The sequence below is a fragment of the Nicotiana attenuata genome, unplaced genomic scaffold (assembly GCF_001879085.1).
Source record: "Nicotiana attenuata strain UT unplaced genomic scaffold, NIATTr2, whole genome shotgun sequence".
Lineage (NCBI taxonomy): Eukaryota > Viridiplantae > Streptophyta > Magnoliopsida > Solanales > Solanaceae > Nicotiana > Nicotiana attenuata.
Genome location: NW_017672204.1, coordinates 168,875 through 194,280, shown reverse-complemented (window position 1 = coordinate 194,280; position 25,406 = coordinate 168,875). Strand labels below are relative to the sequence as shown.

The 25,406-nt window shown below is 36.4% G+C and overlaps 3 protein-coding genes and 1 pseudogene across 5 annotated transcripts; all 4 read left to right on the top strand.

Annotated features, from left to right (window-relative positions):
- The first annotated feature begins 1,780 nt into the window (after window positions 1–1,780).
- Window positions 1,781–4,251, top strand: LOC109212307 (protein trichome birefringence-like 34). Its single transcript, XM_019375937.1, has 5 exons — window positions 1,781–2,327; window positions 2,428–2,599; window positions 2,704–2,894; window positions 3,006–3,164; window positions 3,827–4,251. The coding sequence occupies exons 1-5, from the start codon at window positions 1,975–1,977 to the stop codon at window positions 4,176–4,178; spliced, it is 1,227 nt and encodes a 408-aa protein (XP_019231482.1). The 5' UTR covers window positions 1,781–1,974; the 3' UTR covers window positions 4,179–4,251.
- Window positions 4,252–6,706: 2,455 nt separating this feature from the next.
- Window positions 6,707–8,177, top strand: LOC109212302 (annotated as a pseudogene).
- A 436-nt stretch (window positions 8,178–8,613) lies between these two features.
- LOC109212306 (pentatricopeptide repeat-containing protein At2g17670) lies at window positions 8,614–12,901 on the top strand. Of its 3 annotated transcripts, none has more exons than XR_002065835.1 (3): window positions 8,614–10,218; window positions 11,252–11,350; window positions 12,421–12,901. XR_002065835.1 is itself a non-coding variant. In XM_019375936.1 (2 exons), exon 1 carries the CDS (start codon window positions 8,779–8,781, stop codon window positions 10,204–10,206), a length of 1,428 nt encoding a protein of 475 aa, XP_019231481.1. In that variant the 5' UTR covers window positions 8,614–8,778; the 3' UTR covers window positions 10,207–10,218; window positions 11,252–11,567. The 3 variants fall into 3 exon arrangements, 1 of the variants encoding a protein (XP_019231481.1); XR_002065836.1 differs by having other exon boundaries at window positions 12,490–12,900; XM_019375936.1 differs by lacking the exon at window positions 12,421–12,901 and having other exon boundaries at window positions 11,252–11,567.
- A 3,303-nt stretch (window positions 12,902–16,204) lies between these two features.
- LOC109212305 lies at window positions 16,205–17,254 on the top strand. Its single transcript, XM_019375935.1, has one exon. The coding sequence runs from the start codon at window positions 16,239–16,241 to the stop codon at window positions 17,124–17,126; it is 888 nt and encodes a 295-aa protein (XP_019231480.1). The 5' UTR covers window positions 16,205–16,238; the 3' UTR covers window positions 17,127–17,254.
- Window positions 17,255–25,406: the final 8,152 nt, after the last annotated feature.

Here is a 25,406-nt window from a genome sequence, read left to right as displayed (position 1 = left end):
AGATTGTCTTCACTGTAAATATTTCTTTTAGGAATTCATTGAATGCTGCTACGGCTTCATCATAAGATTTGTAAGACTTGAAGATGCTTCCTTTGAAACCTATAATCATAGGAGCACACTCACACCAAGAGTTGTATAATCCTGGCTTTTTACCACGAATACAACATACACCTTCGATGCTGATATATTATCAGCTTGAGATCCATTTCTAAACTCATTAAAAGCTGTTATGGCTTCATCATACGTTTTGAAGGCCTTGAAGATGCTGCCCTTGACACCAATAACCATAGGAGCACACGAATGCCAAGAGTTGTGCAATCCAGGCCTCTTACCACGAAACACTACATAAACTTTCGAAGCATTATTCCTCTTCCCGTGGTCCATTCCTTAATCTAACCCTAAGAAAGATAAGAGAGAAGAAGGAGAAAACAAAGATAGAAAAATGGGGGGCTGGAAAAGCTTTTTAGGTTTGGCCAAATATATTAAGTGTTTAGGGTTAGAAAGTGACCACTTTAATCATAAATACCAGTAGTTTAATTTTTATACGCATTTCCTCTAATATATTATCTGTATATTTTAGTGTATTTCGTTTAATTGGTATAGTATATGTATATTTTGATGTATTTTGTTTAATTAGTATAGTATATGTATATGTGCTTTATGGAAAATGATGAAGCATGCATCTTGGGAATGTAAGACAATTAAATTAGTGAGTGAGAATTGTTGAAAAAAATTAAATTAAAACGAAAAATCTGTCAAAGGGTACATATGGAAAACAAAAATGCACAAATATCCATTATGCCCTCGAAAGCCGTGCGAAGTTACCATTATGCCCCATATGGGACGTTTGGGCCATTCTTGGTTTGGCCAAATATATTTTTCGTAAAAAAAAAACTTTTTTTAGTTTAGCAATGCACATTTAACGGGAAGTCACAATTTGGGAGATCATAGATCAATTGAGATAATTGTGCATTTAACACAACTGGAAATAATTGAAAGTTACACTGAGTATGAGAGGAAAAATAGATGTAGATTAGAGCCCAAAATCTCAAGAAATCACAACTTCAAGGTGTCATTGGAAAAGAAATTAAAAGTAACGGGATATCTTAAACATATTAAATTTATGCCGTATGTTTGATAGTCTCTTTTCAATTCAGTCGGAAAGACTTGAGTAATTCAAGGGGCTAATTGAGTTCAAAATACTTCAATGCGTTTAAGCAAGACTTGCTTCTAAATTAATTACCAGCTGTACGTGACTCGCGTGAATATATAACGTATTGGTTCAAACCTAGATATGTGTATCTGTTCAAACTTTACGTAAAAAAACATTAAAAGGAAAATAAGAAGAAAAAAAAAGCATGAACCTAACTTTTTATTAATAGGATTAAATAAAATAACTTTTCATTTCAATAATACAGAGAATTCAATTTAGCAGCATATAAAAAATTAGCAACTCGGTTTTCACTTTGACAAGGTATTTGTGTCGACAGTGATGATTAATAATTTACACAAATATCCAGAGATAAGAAGAGCTACTTTCGCTTTCAATAAAGTTCAAAACCACTTCCCCCTCATGCTTCCACTTTAGTTTAGACTTTAGACAATAATAGAAGTATTTCTTTTCATCTTTGATCGATATAAAGTTTTAAAATATTATTTGAGATTAAAGTATAATAGTTTATAGTAACTTAATAAAAAAATATCATATTAAAGAAAAGGTATCGAATATTTTAGCCTGTAAGAAAGAGGATGTGGAATAAATTGGGAATGATAAAGTAATATTAGTACGAAATTTAGTTATCGCTGCAGAGACAAAAGCCACCAGGTTCCAAAATCCATCCGCCCCAAATTTGGGTTGTTGGGGTCAAAACAATCAGGCTATATGGTTGCTTCCTTGACGAACTCACCAATACCATTTCCATATTCCCACCTTTTTTAAACAGAAAGCAAAAGCCTGAAGCAGCAGAGAAAAAAATGGATGGAAGACCAATACCCTGCAGTATTTTGAAGAACAAGGGAATGGGTATTCAACTAAGCTTTCAGCTTCTGGTAGCTATTATCATGGCAGTTTTAGTCATTACCACTTTCTCCATGTCCAGAGGAATTACTGAAACTCTAAAGTTAGTTGAGAAGCAGCCTCAGAAAAGGTCATTATCTAGCTGCAATTTCTATTCTGGCAAATGGGTGTTTGATAATCAATCTCGCCCTCTTTATAATGGGACGAATTGTTCGTTCATGGATGATGGAATGGCTTGTCAAAAGTATGGGAGGAAGAATCTTCACTATCTCTACTGGAAATGGCAACCCAATGATTGTGATCTTCCTAGGTAACTAGTTTCTCTTCCTTTCTGTTTTTCTTCTATTTTTGCCCTCCTTTGGGGTTATTGGGTGTTTATTGTTTTTTATTGTATTTTTTGTTTTGCAAAGATTTAATGCCACGGCGATGTTGGAGAAGTTGAGGAACAAAAGGGTTGTATATGTAGGAGATTCACTCAATAGGAATCAGTGGGTTTCAATGGTCTGCATATTAGAGTCACAAATCCCTAATCATCTCAAATATGTTCATTATAATGGCTCTTTGGTCACCTTTAAAGCTATTGTAAGTTTCAACAATCTATTCTTCAAAACCCCATTTTGCTCTTTCCTTTTGAAATTTGATTGCAGTTGAGTTTTATTAGCTTTTGTTTTTGAACATTGGTGAAGGGATACAATGCTACTATTGATTTCTACTGGGCACCATTGTTAGTTGAATCAAACTGTGACAATCCATCGTATCATCGTGTGGAAGAGCGCATAGTGAGAGTCAATATAGAGAAGCATGCCAGAATTTGGAAAGATGCTGATGTGCTTGTCTTTAATTCCTATTTGTGGTGGAGATTGAATTTGAAGGTTCTGTGAGTACATCTTTGCAACCTTTGGCCATTAATATGAAACTATATTCCTTAATATCAGTATTTTAGGCATAAGGTGCTTCTTAATTTATGATAGAGATTTTGTAATTTCAGGTGGGGATCTTTTGAAAGTGCAGATGCGAAGTATGAACATTTGGGAATGCTGCGTACATACGAGCTGGGGCTGCAGACATGGGCAGATTGGTTGGATACTCATGTTAATCGCACCAAGACTAGAGTTTTCTTTGTTAGCTTGGCACCAACTCACAACAGGTATATAATGTTGCTTCATCCGGTCCCAAATATTAGTCGATTAGCAAACTGAATTTGTTTCAAAACATTAACAAGAAGTTATGATGCTAGTACTTTTTTCTGAAATTTACTCTTGCTATTCAAATTAGTGCATTGATAAATAAGTGTTACATATGGAGATAAATGGTAGTTTCGACAAATACTCTTACAACTAAACCTATTGACTATCTTTCTTAAGGGGTGTGCTAAAATCTTTAGTCCATAAGCAGCATAATTGACTCATCGTTTTTACAAATGCGTTGGCCATTTCTAAAGAACCATTCCAACTTTAGCACCCCCAACAACCCTTTCAGATAAACTTTATTAATTGCATCTTTGAATGCACCAATTTTTAACTTAGAAAATGAAAACAGACTGTCCTATTCATGCAGTTTTCTATTTCTTTTTAAAACTGAAACCGAGGGTGGTGGAATGCAAAGTCCAAGAATATAAGAATAAATAAGTTGGAGTGATGTCAAGCTCCATTTAGGAACAAGTCTTCTGTGATATGAGATCATGTCATGGATCATCTTTTATTCTTGACTTTGGGCTTGTATACAGCTAGTTGGATTTTATATTTCAAAATATTTTAGGGGTTTACGCAAACTGACTAGTAGTAGTACTTGTCAAACTTAAAATGGCAGGGCGGAAGATTGGGGGAAGGCAAATGGTCAGAATTGCTACAATGAAACAGAGCCAATTTCTAATGCAGAGTATTGGGGATCAGAATCAGATCCTGAAATGATGAGTTTAGTGGAAGTAGCCATCAAGAAATTGAAAGAGAAGAGTGGTCTCAAAGTAGATTTGTTGAACATTACTCAACTTTCTGAATATAGAAAGGAAGCCCATTCATCCATTTATAGAAAGCACTGGGATCCTCTGACAAAAGAACAATTGGCAAATTCAAGTAGTTATGCAGATTGTATACATTGGTGCCTTCCTGGAGTTCCTGATATTTGGAATCACTTTTTATATGTATACCTTCTTTACTTGTGACCCATACAGAACAAGACTAATTGTTACAACAATAGTAAAAATGTAGAATTAGTTTATTCTTGAAAGGACCGAATGACTATCTCATTTAGGGCTGGGCATATATCGGGTAAAACCGATAACCCGAACCGTTAATTGTTTATTGGGTTATCGGTATCGGGTTATTGGGTTAACGGTTCAGTAACGGTTTAGAATTTTTCCACTATTGGGTTATCGGTTCGGGCCTCGGTTTGCCAATTTTGTTAATGGGTTAACCGATAACCCAATAAGAATTAATAAAATTATGACTTTACCCTTAAGTATATACATATGCTAGGGCTTGAGTTCATTCTTTCATATTCTTAGATTCTAAGCCGCACTCTTCAGTTGCTTCATCTTCATTCTTCATAGGCCTTACTAGTTACTCCTAGCGTAAGTCTTTAATCTTATACATTAGGCTTTTAATTTCTATAACAAAATTCATCTTCATATTGGTATTTTTGACTGTTAACGATTCTTTATTTTTTTTATTTTTGTTTAATTTTGTGAGCTCACGTTGTGCAGCCTATACCTACTACCAAATTCTCTTCGCACTTATCAATTCTCAGTCGACAATCTTTGTCAGTTTCGGGTATATTTTTTAACATTATTCTTCTGTACAATACGCTGAGCTTTCTCAGTAGGACAACATTTTCTTGCCTTCTAGGTGTTTTTCATTTTCTGTGTTAGTATTGCCTATGCACAGATCAAGGTTTTGCTCTTTCTTTTTTCAGGTTAGGAATTTGACAAACAACATCCAGTTTATCTTGGACTGTTAGTACTGTATGTTTGGACTTGTTAATTTTAAGGTGAAATTGATACTACTTTGTATTATTATTAATGTATTTGGACAACTGTTGTTGAAGAATTAGTATTATTCCAGTTGTTGCCACTGGACAAAATGCAGAAATGGGTAGTATACTATATGTGAATTCTTCTCTTTTTTGCTTAACTCGAGCGAATTGTCTTCTCTTTTTTGCTTAACTCTAGATTGAGTTATCTTATCGGGTAAACTGATAACCAATCCGATAATGATCGATAACCGATTAACCGATAACCGATAACCAATATCTTATCGGTTCGGTTATCGGTTTATCAAATTTGTAAACCGATAACCGATATGCTAAACCGATAATATTTATAACCGAACCAACCGACCGATACCCACCCCTAATCTCATTCCTCTGCTAAAATGATAAACCATGCTGTTGAAGGGAAAAAACCTATACATGTTTATACCAAATCAATGAATGCAAGATGTATTTGCTTTTTTGCTCACTTTAATTTGTGGCTTTTATTGCTAAATGGATCAGTTTGGTATATATATCGAGCGGGAGTAAGTTTTTTATTGTTGTTTTAAGCACTCACGACTCAACAATGGATAGAGAGTACACATTCCACATTTCATTTGAAACACTTACTGGGAAACAATCCATCAATTGTCAAAGGGGATTTATGAATTATCTAATATAATATTTAAATCAGCTTATGGATGGATTAGTTTGTAATCCATGTTCGGCATTGTATGTTTGTCCAACATAGAATACACATCGAATGTTTTAGATTCGTTTTAAACAACAGAATGGAATCTGCAGATTAATATATAGATGAGAAAATATAATTAGTCTTCCCTTTCTGGGTCTCTTATAGTGCACATTATATGAATTGTATTTATGAATTGAATTATTCACAATCCATATGTCAATCCGAAGAATGACAGTATGACACTATTGTTATTTGGGGAGTTAAATAAAAAAAAATTCCTTAAGTACAGAATTTTCGGACATTTTAAAAGTTTTCAACTATAAAAGTTGTGATTTGTAGTATATATCATTAAATTCTTAAATCTGTAACTTTTACTTTAAAAGAGTTCAGAAATCAAAGTAAGAATCCATACAAAAAATAACTAGATGTGAAATTGCTAAAGCAAAAGATTGTTTTAGTAAAGTACGATCGTTGAGATGAATTAAAGACTTAAAGTAAAGTGATCTAACTCTCAAAATGTTTTATAATAACACAGACACAATGCTTATTAATACAATAAAATGTCAAAATATACACTTCCATGTTGATTAGTCCAAGACAAAAAATTAAATCGACACGACGTAGCTAGCGTAAACATGAAGATTATCTTGTACTTGTCCATCAGATGTGATGGAAAATCTGGGACGCCATGTCTGGTCATTGTTCGATCTAATAGGACTCAAAATGCAGACACGTTAGCATTTTCTTATCATACCAAAGACCATTATTAAGCAGCAGTCTTTTGTCAAGAATATCTACTAGCAAGAATTCTACCCAAGACTCAGTCTTAGGTGTTTTCCTTCCAACTTTGTCCATAAACAAATTTGATTATTATAATATTTACATGTAATGTGACCCATTGGGTAAGCAAATGCCATACTCAAAGATAAGTGGAAGTGTTGGAATTAAGCAGCCATATTGGTATTTAATTACTAATTCCCTGTAGAACTCAGTTTGAAAAGTCTGCACACCCCTTAACTCTGCTCCCTATAAATAGCAACCTTATCATCACTCCCAAAACACACAACTTTCATACATATCGCACTGAATTTTGTAGTATAATTAAGAAGAATGAAATTTTGGGGAGTGGTTTTGTTTTGTGTCTTGTCTGTAACAGGAACATTGGCACAAGATGTTGGTGCTCTTGTTAGTAAAGACATGTTTGAGAGACTGCTACTGCACCGCAACGATGCCAATTCATGTGCTAAAGGATTCTATACTTACGATGCATTCATAGCTACTGCCAGGTCCTTTGGAGCTTTTGGAACTACTGGAGACACCAACACTCGTAAGAAGGAAATTGCTGCATTTTTGGCTCAAACTTCTCATGAAACTACTGGTATATTTTCTTCATATGCATTAGTATGACAACCTTTAGTTATAAATTAATCTTACACAAGATATATACTAATGTTATGTTGATAAATAGGGGGGTGGGCAACAGCTCCTGATGGTCCATATTCATGGGGATACTGCTTCAAGCAGGAACAAGGCAACCCTCCAGATTACTGTGTCGCAAATCAACAATGGCCTTGTGCTCCTGGTAAAAAGTACTTCGGTCGAGGTCCCATGCAAATATCCTAGTAAGTAATCTAGTTTTAACTTGTCGAATTAGCAGGTTACCTGCCTTATTTTTTAAGTTATTGAATTATTACTTTACTCGCAGTTATCTTTCAGGTGATCTGATAGTGTGAAAAATCATTTATACTGTAGGGTGTAGGGCCTGTAGGCTAACTCAATGAGAACTTAACACTATCAATCTATATTTTACTTAACCATTTGCAGCAGGTTACCAACCTTATTTTTCAGGTTGCTAATCTCACTTATTATGGGCATGGTTAGTTGTAGTTATCTTTTATATATGTGACAAACATCTTTGAAAATTTCAGTTATGGAATCCTAATAACTCAATTATAAATATTATGACATGTAGTAACTACAACTATGGACCAGCGCGCTGGAAAAGCCATAGGAGTGGATTTGTTAAAGAATCCAGATGCAGTTGCAAATAACGCAGTGGTTTCATTCAAGACAGCGTTGTGGTTCTGGATGACAGCGCAGCAACCAAAGCCATCGGCCCACGACGTCATTACTGGTAAATGGAGACCATCAGGAGCTGATTCATCTGCTGGTCGTGTCCCTGGCTATGGTTTAATCACCAACATCATCAATGGCGGAATTGAATGTGGAAAAGGTTCTAATCAAAATATGGAAAACAGAATTGGGTTCTACAGGAGATACTGTCAGATTCTTGGAGTCGACGCTGGCAACAATTTGGACTGTGCTAAACAAAGGCCTTTTGGGCAGTAGATACCTTAAAGTCTGCTAATAAGTTATAGAATTATATATATAGTTCTCTTTCTAGAAATAAGTTGCTACCGTCTATCTATGTACTACTATCTTGTGTGGCATCATGAGTTATAAATATAAATAACAAAGTTTGGCCCATCCAAACTAAGATCGATCTATTGCATGTAAACATAAAAAAGAGTACGTGGTGAATAATATATATATTCTCCAGTATATTTTTTGGAGAATGCAATGTTTCGCGGATCCTAATGATTACCATGAAAGTTTATGGCGATTGTCATGTTTTGTGGCAAATCTAGTGACCACCATATGAAGAGTTATGGCAATTTACCATGTGTTTATAGCAAATCTTGATGATTAGTATATAATTTTTTTTGTCTAGAAGCGGTTTCCAAAATTCTAGTAGAGGTTCTTTTCCCAATATTTTCTTATCAAGGTGAAAAAAAAAAAAAATAGTGGCATCAAAGTATGTTATTTGCGCAAATCTCCCATGTCCAGGAAGCCCTTTTGCAGGCTTCTTAGTCGAAATGGGCTGTTTGCAGTCCAAAGGGCCTTTTCTAATCTCTGGGCTAAGGTCTTTTGTCTCCTAAGAAAGACACCCAAATCTGTACTGCGTAGTTCTCTCCCTTGGCATACATACTGTAACTGTACCGACCGAAGCTCAAAATGCTAAACCCTTGCAGAACCCTAATCTAATCCTTTTACCAGAAGGACAAAAACTGAAAGAATCTGAACAACAAGCTCACAGAAGATGGGGAAACTACCACCTTCCTTAAGGTCAGCTAACTTTGCTGTAAACACTCTCATTAAAACTCCATCTTCTTCTGTTCCTCACTCAAAAATCCCATCTCCATCCCCTCCGTCTACTTCAAAACCCCATTATTTTCCCAAAAAATCACTATCACCCAAGAGAAAACCCACATCAAATAATCAACAACCCCAGCTTCCATCTATTGTAGCCTTTGATTCAACTACTCTTTCTGATGCTAAAACCCTTTTCAATTCCCTCATTTCCAATCCCAAAAATGTACCTTCAGACCCTAAATTTTATAATTCAATCCTCCAGTCATTTTCCTCCAATTCTACCCTCCAAGATTCAATCTTTTTCCTTAATCACATGATCAAGACTCACCCACCCTTTTCTCCAGACAGATTTACATATCATGTTCTCCTCATTCAATCTTGCAAGTCAGTTGACCATTCTCTGTCCCCTGTTCATCAGGTTCTCAATCTCATGACTTCCAATGGTTTCCCTCCAAATAAGGTCTCCACAGACATTGCTGTGAGGACCCTTTGCTCTTCGAACCACGAAGAGCAAGCCATTGAGCTGGTCAAAGAACTTTCCTCCAAAGACTCTCCACCTGATACCTATACTTACAATTTTATTGTCAGGCACCTATGCAAGAACAGGTCTTTGAGTAATATGAATAGTTTTATTAAAGAAATGAGGGATGGTTTTGATATAAAGCCTGATCTTGTTACTTATACAATTATGATTGATAATGTTTGTAACAGTAAGAATCTCAGGGAGGCGACTAGATTGTTGGGGGTGTTGAGCGAGGAAGGATATAAGCCTGATTGCTATGTTTATAATACAATTATGAAGGGTTATTGTATGTTAAGTCAAGGGGGTGAAGTGTTAAGTGTATACAAGAAAATGCAGGAGGAAGGAGTGAAGCCTGACCTTGTGACTTATAATACATTGATCTATGGATTGTCGAAGTCAGGAAGGGTGAAAGATGCTAAGAAGTTTTTGAGTGTTATGATGGAGGAGGGCCATATTCCGGATGCAGTAACGTATACTTCGTTAATGAATGGGATGTGTAGGGAAGGAGATCCATTAGGAGCGTTGGCTTTGTTGGAGAGAATGGAAGCACGGGGCTGTGCTCCTAATTCATGTACATATAATACATTGCTTCATGGGTTATGTAAGGCAAGGTTGTTGGATAAGGGGATGGAACTGTATGATGTTATGAAGAAGAATGGTATGAAGCTTGAGACGGGGTCATATGGGACGTTTCTCAGAGCGCTCTGTAGGAATGGCAGAGTAGCAGAAGCTTATGAAGTTTTTGATTATGCAGTAGAGAGCAAGAGTTTGACAGATGTTGCTGCTTATACTACGTTGGAGAGCACGTTGAAGTGGCTTAAGAAAGCTAGAGAACAGGGTCTTGTCATTTGACCTCCATTGCTGGTATTCTGATTCATATGAAGTGTTTTGCTTATTCACGGGCATGTTTGTTCTTTCTTAGAGAATTTACGTGTTGTCATTTGATCCCTTTTATGTACTATTTTCATGCTAAGAAATACACTGGAGAGCATTTGAATTAATTGTACATATGGCACCAATAAAAAAATTAATTTTTCATATGGCAGGAGTTATGTGTTGGAATTAGTTGTACATATAACTAGGAGTTATCAAGCTGGGAGAGTGATGGAACATTAACTATTTTCCAAATTATTTTGGAAAATTAACACTAAGTTTCTCTTTGTATCCAGAGTACACCCTGCTGAGCTGAAACCCTTATTTTCATCGGATTAGAAATGTATAAGGTCATCTTAGTGTCTAGAATTGTTTAGCGCTTTATCATTGGAGCTATGAGAGATGAAAAGACAAACTTCAATATGATATTTCTTCTGTTTGTTGGGAAAGAAAAAGATTTATTTCCATTTATGAACACATAGTTGTGTACTCGAGACTGTTATATTCCTAGGGATCCGTCTCTTGTCATATGTTATTAATAGTTTGGGTCCTGAAATTTCTCAAACATGAAGTAAACAACTTTTTGGCCTTTCTTTAACATGTTCCTATCTTTTGCCTCTTCATAATTTTCATATTGATCTTCATCAGAAAAAAATTAATGATAATAATAATTTTCATTTTTACCTGAATGGTGCTAAATGAGTATAGCCCCTTCCTTTATCTTTCTTGAGCCGAGGGTCTACCGGAAACAACCTCTCTGCCTTCTTAAACATAGGGGTAAGGTCCGCGTACACACTACCCTCCCCAAACCCCACTTGTGGGGCTACACTGGGTATGTTGTTGTTGTTATTGGTGGTGCTAAATGAGTATATATTCCACTGAAGAATAGTTCACAGTGGCATGTATCTGAACTTAGATTCTGTAACCAACAAAAGTTTATTCTTTTGAAGCACTTTGCTGTATACTGACCCTTTATTTCCTGGCAGTCGTCCTGCTCTGTTAACCATTTGAATTATGTGAACAGTGGCTCTCTGCATAAATTAGCTTGGCCTGACATGAATGGAGAAAGTCTGATTGAATGAACGCGTGAGAAAGTCTGATTGAATGAACGCGTTGCCTACTGGTAAGGCTTAGACCATGTCTTCTCAACATTCTGTTCTGCCAATGTTTGGAAGCGTTTCATAACTTTTACCAGCTTACACATTGTCTAGTTGTACGCTTGTTTTGAAATCTTTGAACTGAATATGGGCATATACTCTAGGCATCCAGAGATGTACTTATAAATTGAAGCTGACTTGAGCCTTGGGGTTTGCTCCCTTTCAAGGTCTCAAGTTCGAAACCCATTGGGTGCAAACAATTTCTGAGGGCCATCGGACTGGGTAAAACCTGAATTAACCGTGGTGCACTTGCGGGAAACTCCTTGCCGAGAGCCTGTGCACCCCCGGGATTAGTCGGGGCTCTTAGAGACTCGGACACCCGGTGCAAATCAAAAAAAAAAATTTGAAGCTGACTTGAAAGTTTATTAAACTTTCTCATTGTGGACTTGGTAATTGCACCAAAAACTGAGTACCATGACCAGTCCTCTAATTATAAGAACCACCTTGTTCATGTGTGATCAAAGATTTAAGCAAAACATTAACCCGAGAAGGATCCTGAGTTAAACCATCTTCAGTTTTTGTATGCTCCATTGGCTTCTGAAATGTAGTAGGGGAATCAATTTTAGTTCTGTAAATTGTCCTAAGTATGGCAGTGTATATAGTAAAATTGTGTCATGTAAAGTAGTTGGGTGAGATAAGATTTCAGCATTATATGTCGCGTATAACATATTAGCTAGCAAATTTCTGATAAATTGACCTGAGCAGATAAAATTTGTTATACGAAGATTGAGAATTATGTGATTGTTATTCAGCCGTTACTAACGGAAAATAAACAAATTAGTCTGAACTAAAATGGAAATTTTACCTTCTATATCAAACTATTACACCCTATTTATTATAAATCAAAACAAATTTCAAACTATTGTTGCTTATTGCTACCTTTTATATTTTATAGCAAAATACATATTTATTATATATGCTACCGTTAAGGCGTGAAATATGCCAGTTACGTTTCTCTCTCTTACTCCTTCATTTAGCACACGATTTCTCTCTATATATAAGCAAGATTCTCAATCCTCTCTCTTCTCCCTCAAAGCTCTCTCCCTTTTCCATCAAAGCATCCGTCGTAATAGCCATTCTTGGTGGCCATGGTGGACTAATGCAGTGTATCAAATCTTCCATTGTGCCATGGATAGATCTGAAGCAAAGAGAATAGATCTGAAGCGAAAAGGGGGTAGGCGAATAGATCTGGCCATGACTACAGATTGAGCTTTTGAAATCTGAAGCATAAACGCCGGAGAATATTTGAGAGCCGGGTTTTTGTTCATCTCCATTTTTATTTAATACAATGTATACATTATTTTGCTTGGCCGGAAAACGCCATCTTCGGCGAACTTTCTTCTCTTGTTTGCTATTAAGTCACATACAATGATATAAATACGTTATATTTTGTACAAATGCACTCACATACATTGTATTTTTGTATAAATACATTATATTTTTCGCATGTATTTATGTATTCCGAAGGTTTGTATTTTTTTGAATACCGCGGAATATCACTGTTTTTGTGATCTTTTGTTGTTTGAATACAGTCGAATTGAATATGGTGAATTGAATACAATGTATGCAGTCGAATTGAATAAAACGGTATATACCCTATTTCTTGATTTTGTTGTTTGAATATAATTGAATTCAATATAGTGAACTTGAATACAATTCAATATTGCGTTTTTCATTATTAAACACCCGTAGTCACTATTTTTTAAGCACATTACCTCACTGTATTTATAAATACATTCGCGAGAATATATGGAATATAGAATTAAACAGTTTGTAATCCCTGTTTTTTAGGCGGATTACCTCACTGTATTTATAAATACAGTCGCGCGAATACATGGAATACAATACAATAATTGATTTTGTCGGTTTAAATTAGGAGTGACATACGCTAATTGATCCTCTTTCCGTTATTAAACAATTGGAGTCCCTACTTTAGGTGAATTTCAGGACTGTATTCATGAATACAATAGCGCGAATATAGCGAATACAGTCATGTAGCAACAAAATATAAGCTGTAGGAAGTAAGTAAATATGTATATGGTGGCTATTGAAAGTTAATAACCACTAAAAAATATAGTGGTTTCTGAAAATTCCTCAACTAATACTGCATCATTTTATACTTAGAGATTCCAATATTGGATTGGACCAAATCTAATTTTGACATTAAATTCCTAAATGGGATCTTTACACAAATAACCGGTCATATTCATTGCTTACTTTTTATAGCCATACACATAGATTACATAATGATTATACACAATTATACATATATAATGCACAAATTATGCATATATTATACCTCCACAGACTATTTTTAGTTTAAGCGGTTGGTAAACAACTATTTGGATTAATTGTTCTTCCTAAGTAGAGTCCAAGGCCCATTGGTTGGACCAAGCGGATGATTGGGCAGTAAGTCTACAAATGACCTTCGGGCAGGTCACTTTGCCCATTGGCGGCGATACTTTAAGTTTAACAAAGGTTAAGTTTTTTAACTTTTGACCTTGAAAATTTATCATTGGTGGTCAGGCCAAAAGTTAGAGACTATCCTTATGGTAGTTATGTTACCATTTTTTGCATTATGTGACAAAAATCGACCCACACTTGATTAAGGCTACATCATCCTTAATATTGCTCCATTTCATGAAATTCCGATTTCCACTTTAGTGGGAATTCTTGTGATTCTCAGTCACATGTTAATGTCTTCTGCATTCATGGAATTTGCGACAAGAAATCTGCTTGATTGTCTCTTTGGTTCCTTTGCAGAGCACTGTAAAAATTCAAAATTGCAGTATGTACATACATGGATAAGGTTCTATGCTCTGTATTTTCTGACACTGAAATCACATGTTCTATTAATATCCTAGGTTTCAGTGTACCTCTGTGCCAATGGGGTGTCTTAGTCCCTCATCTTATTTCTTACTATAAGCAATTTTAAGAACAGTTCAGCAAATTCAAGTATTTAACTAAAGACATTACTCTCAGCTCGAATCACCGATATGCATGCAAAAGAAATATAAAAATATAAATATATATTACTATCTGATGTTGTTTCTGTTTCGGTTTTGTTACTATCTCACTGTTGTTACTGCTTTTTCCATGATTTTTTATTACTATATTTCTTTTGCTTTATTGTTGCGAGTTTGCTGGCCTAAGTCGGGGGTCTATCGAAAACAGCCTTTCCATTTGCTAATTGGAGTTGTTGTTGTTGTTGTTTAATATTGGATCTCGTTCATTATAATTCACTAACTCTAAATTTAGATGTAACACAAATTTGATGTACCTCTACTGAGGCAAAGAGAGCTTCGCAAATTAATGGCAAATTAATTGACTCACAGAAGCATGAATTAAAAAACAAATATTTAATCTTTCTCTGTTGCATTTGTTACCCAACAAGTCGCCGCCCTCCTCCATACCAAATCATATTTATTCATGTGCTCCATAATCTTTTTAAACCGAGCTCACTTTTCAAGATACGATAATTACGTAAATACAACCTAAAGTTATTCTTTGTCTACCCAAAACACAACCTATTACCCATTCAAAACATATAGAGTAATCTCTGTAATCAAAATGTTTTCCAGCTAAATGATTCCTGTGTTATGTTGAGTAAGAGGCAAATTCGAAAAAAAGAAGATAAAGAACACCAAATTTTAACGTGGAAAACCCTTAAAATCGAAGGTAAAAACCACGGGATTACAAAGATCCAAAAGCTCCACTATAACAATAAGAGGGTTACAAAAGTTCTCCAAATTGGCTACACAACAAGGGGCAAACACGGAGCAACAATAGCAACAAGAGCAACAACTAATCAATTGAAGAAAGAGTATAATCCACAAAACGAAGCTACTGTTCGAGGCTCGAAATCAGATGCTACGAGCCTCCAAATCCGATCTTCACCGTTCAAATCCAAGACCAAGATGTTACGAACTCTCAGTCAAAATTTCAGCCCGATCCAACGGTTAACGAATCATAAAACGTGATTTGAAGTTGGCTGGTCGGAATAAAAATCTGCAGCAAAACAAATACTTTTCTTCTCTCTTCTCTCTTCTCTCTTGATGAGAGCTCTCTCTAAACCACTCTTATGTGCTTAAGTCTTTCAAAGACTTGTATCAATGAGCATAGAATAATTCTCTAAGGTTGTCCTATTTATAGATCATGAGTGGTGCTTTCTCTTAAAGCCAAAACCCACTCAAAATAGGAATAAACCGAATCCAATTTCAAATAGGAATGGAAACCAAAAGAGAATAGGATTAGGCCATTGGGCCTTTGGCCGGACAACATGGGCATGTGCCCAACATCTTGTTCACCTAAAACCCTATGTCTACCTCTTTCTCAATTCAACCCTAGGCTGTTAACCAATCCAAATTTTTTAGAAATTAAGAAACGAAACCGGGTTCAGTGCATTTTTCCCGATTCTTTATGGATTAATAATGTCTAGAAACATCAACATTTCCCTATGTATGTTAAAAAAGGCTTATTTCAAAGATACGATTAAAATCCAAAAAAGGGAATCTTGCAGAAAATTGTTGTGAGGAAACAAGGCATATACAGCTCTAACGCACTCTCTGTAGTCAATGATTGAATTCAGAATTCATCCAATTTAGTAATAAATGCGAAAACGTTGCTAATTCTGAGGCCATAAGATGCAGGATATAAAATTGTAAAATAATTGCATATTGTTGGTAAATGATGTAACAAGATTACAAAAAAAATATTTGATTGCCTACGTTGTTGTCACATGCAAATTAATTCTACGAAAAGGTCATGTCCCTATAAGTACATTCTTGAATCATTGTTACATCCAAGCATCACCTCAGAAATCAAGTGAACCTTTCTTCAAAAACCAATCAAACCATGGCTAAATCTAAAAATATACCTTGTCCTGTTAGGTCCATTAGCTTGCCTTCCAGGTTAAATCCTAATGGACTAAAAATTGAAGCTGAATTAGACAAGCTGAAAAACCTCGAAACGTCGTCGCATAGGGCAGAGACAATTCAGGCTGGAGTTCTTGGCCTTGTAGAATTATACAATTGTGTGCAGGAACTAATTCAGTGTCCAAACACACAAAAAGCTCTTGTCCAACATCAAAATGGAGCATTTGTTGAAGAAGCCCTAGAGGGATCTCTTGAGTTACTTGAGTCATGTGACACTATTAGAAACTTATTTCGTATGAATAAGGAACAAGTCCAACATCTTCAGTCAGCTTTACGACGAAAAGGTGCAGATTCGAGCATTGAGAAGGATATTAGCAATTATTTTATCTTCAGGAAGAACATGAAGAAGGAGATAGTAAAGAACTTAAGGAGACTGAAGCAAATGGAAAACAGAGTTGGATCTTCTGTTTTCTGGGACATTGAACAACACTTATCGATGGTGATTCGAGTGCTAAGAGAAGTAACAGCTGTTACTACATCTTTGTTTAAGGCCATGTTGGTATTTTTGTCATACCAAGATACAAAAATAAAGCCTAAAGGATGGTCAATTATTTCAAAGTTGATGATCACTAAATCAGCTTCTTCTCAAGGTGGCCAAATTTTCAGTGGCATGGGGAGTATTGATGTAGCTCTTGCCTCACTTCGCGAACAGATTAGGAACAATGAAACCAAAGTTGATGTCAACGTTGCGCGAAGGAGATTACAGACACTTGATTCGAGCATCGAGGGTTTTGAGGCTGGATTACAGAGCTTGTACAAGCAATTGATCCGAAGTAGAGTTTCATTTCTTAATATTTTGGCAGTTTAATTATTAAAACAAAATCTTGTATATATAGAAGGGTTTGGCTATATATAGGTCAAACACCAAAATTTTGTTAGAGTGAAGAAGTATAGTTGACACGAAGTTATAATTAAATCTTAGCTTAAACTTATGCACCATACTTGTTCATCATTGTAGTCCAACAGAATTTAATGTTTCGCAGCACTGATCTATGAATATAATGGACTTAGTGTACATGTTTTTCCAACAGATGCTATTGTGAGATCCTTCCATTTTAATTTCATCTTTGATTTTAACTTTTAGATCTGACTAGTAAGTACGTCTTTCTGAACATCATGTCTGAAATAATTCTTGAAAGACAGAAGTTACTGATGTGGATAAACAATTACGTACGCAGCCTGCTGGTTCTGCCACACCCATCCGAACTACTTTGCTAGGATCAATTATTACTATTACTCGGTAGAAGTTTATAAATGATGTTGCCAAAACTTTTCTCCAAATACTTAATCTGAAGAATTAATAAAAGCACCAAAATTAAACTTTACGTTAATAATCTAAAAACTAATTTGAACTTTAGTTTCCTTAAATTTCTTCTTGCTTGAGAATGTACATATTGGATCAAAATTTCCTTTTCGTCTGTGGCTGCCTTCCTATCCGATGGGCTTAAGGTCTCTTAGTCTTATGTTTTGATGATCTAACAAGCTTTCTATATAGAACCAGATAAAGGACCTGATGCATGCCTGGTACAATTATTCAGCAATGGACTCAAGATAATCTGGGCAGTGTGCCTTTGGATTCACAAGAACCAGTTTAGGGACCTGATCCCTTGGTGTTTCCCAGACAGAGGTACAAGTCAACTCGACAGGTGGAAAGCAACTGCAGAAAGTGACTGTCTGCAACTGTGCACGCTACAGTGCAGCAGTCACTTCCCATCGGGAAGAGGCGTGTACCAACCAAGAATAGACATCATCCTTGGGATGTCTTTTGAAGTATAATAACATGGTGTAAGGCAACAATATATTCACTTGAGCATTTAGTGATATTCTCTCAAGCATTGAAGATCTGATCCAGCATTCAAGTCACAAGTGTGTCCAGAACAAGAAGACAACTCCGCTCATGCGTTAGGGAAAGAGTATAGCAAGCCGAAGGCGATCCCCATAACTACAGGTGACGGACCAGTTTCACTAAGAGTCTATGTGTGTCCTAGTTGAGTATTAATCTTGTTTTTCTGTTCTTCATTGTAACTCCTCTCTTGCTTTCTTAGAAGCTTTGTTTTAGGAAACTCAAAATCATAAACCATCTGAGTTTGTGTTGTGACTAGAGTTAGTCATAGGTTGAAGTCTTTATAACTAGTGAGTGACAAAGTGGCTTGTGATAAGTGTATTACAAGTTAGAGTGATTGAAGTCTTTGTAATAGAGTCATTACAAAGTGGCTTGTAATAGTGTAGTTACAAGTTAGTGAAGTTGAAATCCTACCAGTGTAGGTCGTGGTTTTTGTCCCCTTGAGTTGGGATTTTTCCACGTAAAAATCCTGAGCCTTATTTACATACTGTTTCAGTAGTTAGCACTGAGGGAACTGATATAGGACTAGGTCTCTATACAGTTGGTGGACTCATATAACGGGATTTTTTTATTCCTATACACTATTGGAAACTTTATTACCCTAAATGTTCATGTTTAGTAAATTATCCTACCTACACAAATTTTGTTTACAAAATATATACATCCCACCTTAAAAGGCTCCCAATCCATTATTAGTGCCTTCAATCAAGGAATTTAGTTACACCGTGAAAAGAAAAAAGAAAGAGAAAGATTAGTGTCGAAAGGATTTAAATAGTACGTAAAATGACGTGAATTTATGTAGATCCAAGTCCTCATTAGGCTCAAATGACACGGACTTCAGAAGACCAATACTAGATGAAAACACACGCATTTTGATTTGAATATGACGTCCATTTGTCTCCTTAATGATGATCAGTTCTCTCTTATATATGATTAGATCTTGGCTCTACATAAAATTCCAATCACAATCAGTATCTTAGATAGATATTTGTAGAAGAAAAATTAAGGGGATAAGAGTTCTTGTAAAGAGCTTACCTTAGAGTAGTTGGTGCGAAAATGATTTCCGTTTCAGATGTTGTCTGTCAGGAATAATAATTCGTGTCTTTATATATAACACTACTTGCTTGAATGATTGTGTTGACTAAAAAGAAGCTGCGGAAAGAAAAGAAATTGTCGATTATCCTCACAAACTTTTAATATTGAGTTGCCTGTAATCCAATGCCAATATTATTGTGCTGTGAAGAAGTAGTCTCGCCATCCTTTTATCATTGTATAAGTTTTGCGTTATGCTAGTTTAATATAGGAGTATCAGTTACCAGTTCTAAGGAAAGTAGAAATCCAGAATATGTAGTGGTAGTAGCTGTGAAAGTTTGGAATTAAGCTGCAAGGCACTATACGTTCTTTCTATTCTGTTCTAAACGAACTTCGATACAACTAAACTGTATAGGGTCAAATTTGACCCTCAGCATCTCTACGCCAGTGGGTACGCCCAGTGAGTGTACGCTGACTAACGTAGCGGGTACGACTCGGACGTAGGGACAAAAGCGACATCGTTTAGGACTCAGTGTCTTCACTAGGGAGATGCTACCTGTCTTTGTAACTTTTTGATTCTTTCGAGGAAGGTCTCTTATTATATAAAGGAGACCTTCACATTGTAAAGGGGGGATTCGGATCTAATACAACTCTCTCATTTTCTGGCTTTCTCTCTCTATCTCTACCTCAAACGAACATATCTTATTGAGTTCATATTATCACTTTGCAATACTAGATCTACGACAATAATATCATCTTTGCATCTCTAGGTTTATTATATTTGATTACGATTTACCCTTTTCTTACTTTTGATTGTTTTCTAGCTTACAAAGTATATTGTTAACTTTTGAGCCAAACAATTTGGCGCCGTCTGTGGGGATTTCGAGAATCAAAACCATAGTATCCACCTAGAGATCAACCAACTACCACTCTCTACACCACACAAAAATAGAAAATGGCCGAAAATAACACAAGATCGAAAGCTATATTGGGTGTCACTACCAATCTCCTTGGCCCTCTCAACGAGGCCAGTGACGATGGCATCCTGAATGCAACCTCTAGCATCACACCGGGTGCAGAGATCTCACCTTCCCCATCCGAAGGTCTGACGATCTTGCACGAAAAAGGAGCTTCCACATCTGCGGCTACGGAAGCACCCTCAGCGGTCAAGGAGCTACTGGAAAGATGGCTAACAAGCACTCTAAGTGGCTTGGTTGAGAGGTCACCACAAAGTAACATCGGGTGTACACCAACGGTAGGTACCACTGCTGCCGTGGGTGAACCGGAAGTTGCACTAGCGAATAACAACCCATCGAGACACAGACCAACGATAGCACGCTAACAACCATCCTAAAGAAGATGGAAGAAATGGAAAATGAAAACAAGGCGCTCCGCGGTCAGATGAAGGAACATCAGGAGAGGGTCGACAAGATCCCCGGTGCTCCCAAGTTGCTACCAAAACGCGACGTGGGAAGGTTCGTTGAACAACCATACACTGAAGAAGCTGCCCCTCACTCCACCCAAAAACCTTCAAGATGCCANGCCCAGTGAGTGTACGCCGACTAACGTAGCGGGTACGACTCGGACGTGGGGACAAAAGCGACATCGTTTAGGACTCAGTGTCTTCACTAAGGAGACGCTACCTGTCTTTGTAACTTTTTGATTCTTTCGAGGAAGGTCTCTTATTATATAAAGGAGACCTTCACATTGTAAAGGGGGGATTCGGATCTAATACAACTCTCTCATTTTCTGGCTTTCTCTCTCTATCTCTACCTCAAACGAACATATCTTATTGAGTTCATATTATCACTTTGCAATACTAGATCTACGACAATAATATCATCTTTGCATCTCTAGGTTTATTATATTTGATTACGATTTACCCTTTTCTTACATTTGATTGTTTTCTAGCTTACAAAGTATATTGTTAACTTTTGAGCCAAACATAAACAATTTTATCAAATATATCTTTTGTATATTTTGTATCTGATTTATACATAGTAAAATCAAATTTCATACAACTAATTATATATTATACAACTTATCTACAACCTATCTACAACTTTCATACATTATTTCTACCCAGTTATATACAACTACAATATAACACCACTTGAATATAATTTTTATACAAATTTTATACAATATGTCTTTTTGTGATGACCCAAAAGGTCATCGCTTGCCTTAAATTGAATTCTGTATTTCCGAGGCCTTGAAAACCTCATTTATCATCACCTCAATTTGCGTGCGCATTCCGGGCGCGTAGCCGGAAAGCTTAAATATGATAATCTGCGAAAAATGGTAAAATTTGGTTATAAAATGAGTTAATTTGACTTCGGTCAACGTTTTGGGTAAACGGACCCGGACCCGTGATTCGACGGTCCCGGAGGGTCTGTAGGAAAATATGGGACTTGGGCGTATGCCCGGAATCGAATTCCGAGGTCCCAAGCCCGAGAAATAAAATTTTAAAGAAAATTGTTTTCTGGAATTGTTTAAAGTATTTTGCAATGAAATTTGCTTAGAACATGATGGTATCGGGCCCGCATTTTGGTTCCGGCTCCCGGTATAGGTCTTATATATGATTTAAGATAACTCTGTGAAGTTTGTAAGAAACGGAGTCCGTTATACGTGATTCGGACCTAAATTGCTAAAGTTGATACTTTATGAAGTTTGAGAGGAGTTCTTTGATTTTGAGGGTTGATTCGTTGTTATTAAGGTTATTTTGGATAAGTACGTATGATGTTATTGAGTTAGTACGTATGCTTGGTTTGGAGTTTCGAGGGCTCAGGTGAGTTTCGGGTAGGTCCCGGGATGTCTTTGGCTTAAAAATCACAAATGTTGCAGGTTCAGAGAAATTGCAGATCTCTGAACCCGCTAGTGCGGTCCGCGAGAAATCGTGTGCGACCGCGGAAGGGGCAGTGCGGTCCGCGCTCGACTTTGTGCGGTGCGCGGTGGAGGGCTGTGCGGCCGCAGTCGACTTTGTGCGGTCCGCACAGGGATTCTGAGACTGTGTACCCTCAGGAAAAGGCTGTGCGGCCGCTGTCCGTTTTGTGCGGTCCGCACAGGGATTCTGAGAGGTATATATATAGACGGGATTTTCAGTCATTTTTCATTTTTCAAAACCCCAAAAACATAAGAGGCAATTTTTTAAACAACCTTTCTTCTCCAAAACGTTGGTAAGTGATTTCTAACTTATTTTCTTCACTCCTTAACATCTTTTAGCATGATTTCAACTTAAAATCAAAGATTTTTATGGGGGAAATTGGGTGTTTTGGGTAGAACCTAGGTTTTTCAAAAAAATGAGGATTTGGACCTCGATTTGAGGTCCGATTTCAAAACAAATTATATATTTGGGTTCGTGGGGGAATGGGTAATCGGGTTTTGGTTCGAACCTCAATTTTTGACCACGTAGGCCCGGGGGCGATTTTGACTTTTTGGGTAAAATATTGGAAAATCCATTTTCATGCATTCAAATTGATTCATTTAGCGTTTATTGATGTAATTAAGTAACTTGTGACTAGATACGAGCGAATTGGCAGTGGAATCAAGGGGTAAAGCTATAATTGAAACTTGAGTTGTGTTCGAGGCATCGAGGTAAGTGTCCGGTCTAACCTTAGCTTGAGAGATTAGGAGTTGTGTCCTATTTGCTAATTGCTTCTTGTTGAGTACGACGTATGGGCATGGTGACGAGTATCTATACGTTGGTGTCGAGCATGACAGTGAGTCTTGAATTGATAGTTATTGTGTTCTTGAATGATACTACAGGTGTTAAAATTGATGGTATCCGATATTGGGCAAAGATTTAGTTTATTTTCGTGGACTTTACTTATGATTGAGGATTGGTACTAATTGAGCTGAGTAGGAGTTGAGTTAGGATTGGTTATAGCTGATTCTCCCTTGCCGGGATGTTTGTCTTAAATATTGTTGTTCCCTTGCCGGAAAGTTATTATATTGCTTTGTTCCCTTGCTGGGATTCCTTATAATTTTGTGTTGGCTTGTAAATGGGATCGGGTGGTACGCCTACCATGAGATGTGATGAAATGGGATCGGGTGGTACGCCTACCACGAGATATGATGAAATGGGATCGGGTGGTACGCCTACCACGAGATATAATGAAATGGGATCGGGTGGTACGCCTACCACAAGGATATGAGAAATGGGATCGGGTTGCACGCCTGCAACGAGATGTGAACCGAAAGTGTAAATTGTCTTTGTTTTCCTTATCCTTGATAGAAGTTGAATTTTTGGTTTCTTGATAATTCTCTCGAGATTCTGTTTTATCTGTTAGTCCCCGAAGCATGTTTCCCCTTCCCAGCTTTGAATTATTTGTTCTAGTTTATTTTCCGCTGTACATATATATATATATAACTGCACAGGTTATCTGGAGTCTGGTCCTAGTCTTGTCACTACCTCGCCGGGGTTAGACCAGGCACTTACCAGCACATGGGATCGGTTGTGCTGATGCTACATTCTGCACTCTGTGCAGATACTGGAGCAGTACTGGGGCAGCAGCAGTAGTTTGGGAGCCAGCCTTCAGTCCACAGAGATCCCGAGGCAGTCCTGCAGGCGTCCGCAGGCCCGGCGTCTCTTTTATTCACTGTTATGTTCTGTTATCATTTGTATCCGAGACAGACTGAGTTTCTTTCTTTCAGACATTTGCTTGTAGAAATCATAGACAGTCCGTGAATGTTGTGGCACCGGTTTCTGGGTAGAGACATATGTTGGCTATTAGTAACGATTTGCTATTATATTTGTCTAAGTCTTCCGCTTAAATTTTCTTCTTCCGCTATTATTTCCCTGTTTATCACTTGTTATTATCAGTGATTAAAGGTATTAAAAAAATGAAAAGGGTTAAGATTTTTAATTTCATGGCTTGCCTAGCTTCTACGAGTAGGCGCCTATCACGACTCCCGGGGGTGGGAAATTCGGGTCGTGACACTTTTGTATATTTTGTATCTAATTTATACGTAGTAAAAATAAATTTCATATAACTAATTATATATTATACAATTTATCTACAACTTATCTACAGCTTATCTACAACTTTCACACATTATTTCTACCCAGTTAAATACAATTACAATAAGATACAACTTAAATACAAATTTTATACAATTTGTCTTTTGTATATTTTGTATCTGATTTATACATAGTAAAAACAAATTTCATACAACTAATTATATATTATACAACTTATCTACAATTTTCATACTTTATTTCTACTCAGTTATATACAACTACAATATCATACAACTTAAATATAATTTTTATACAATGTTGTTCAACTTTCATACAATAGTTAAATGCATAAAAGAAAAATATATAAACAACATAATACAATTTTTCTATAATTTTTCTACAATTTTACTACAATTTCTGCAGTATAATGTATGTCATGTCGTCGTCTTCTTCTTCTTCGAGTTTCAATCTGAAATTCAGCCAAAACCAAGTCTAATCTTCACCAGAACCCCTCAAAATTGAGATATAAACTCCAAACCATATTCCCAATTATTTGCAACAACACCCAATCCAAACAAATAATGATTTTTGAAAACCCAAATTCGAATTCAAAGCTTCAAAGCTTTTTAATGGCTGTCACTGGTGGAATTGCTGCTCTCTTTTCCTTTACTTTACATTACTGAAATTTGGGATTGAGAGATAGAGAGAGACGTAGAGAGAATTCTCAATTCTTTACAACAACATCCAATTCAAACAAACAATACTTTTTGAAAATCCAAATTCGAATTTAAAGCTTCAAAGCTTTGTAATGGTTGTCAATGGTGGAATTGCTGCTCTCTTGTGCAAGATACGTGGGGTAGGGGGTGAGATGTGGAGAGAGAAACGTGGGGGAGTGGAAGATATGTTAGAGTAATTTTAGGACACTAATTATTATCATTAATTCCCTTAAAATGTACATAAATGGTAATTGGGTATATAAAATGTAATTATAGTAAAACTTGAGTTGGGAGGGTAATATAGTTTCATATAGTGTATAGGAATGTAAAAATTTCTAAACTATCACTATCAAAAGACAAAAATTGAGATTAATATCACTCTTTTTCATTTAGTTGTACGTATGATTAGAAATTGATAACAATGTTATCATTTTGGGGGGAGGGCTAAAATTGTTAGTAGTTATTTTAGGGTGATTCAAAATTCAAATGCAAAAAGGTGTTTTTGTTTTTCATGCGTTGCATCTATACATACATAGT

What these genes read in the sequence shown, in the direction of transcription:
- LOC109212305 (XM_019375935.1), top strand. Translation starts at nt 16,239, where the DNA reads ATGGCTAAATCTAAAAATATACCTTGTCCTGTTAGGTCCATTAGCTTG.
- LOC109212306 (XM_019375936.1), top strand. Translation starts at nt 8,779, where the DNA reads ATGGGGAAACTACCACCTTCCTTAAGGTCAGCTAACTTTGCTGTAAAC.
- LOC109212307 (XM_019375937.1), top strand. Translation starts at nt 1,975, where the DNA reads ATGGATGGAAGACCAATACCCTGCAGTATTTTGAAGAACAAGGGAATG. An exon ending in TGGTCACCTTTAAAGCTATT is followed by an intron (nt 2,600 to 2,703) that starts GTAAGTTTCAAC and finishes ACATTGGTGAAG; the next exon opens with GGATACAATGCTACTATTGA. An exon ending in TTGGCACCAACTCACAACAG is followed by an intron (nt 3,165 to 3,826) that starts GTATATAATGTT and finishes TTAAAATGGCAG; the next exon opens with GGCGGAAGATTGGGGGAAGG.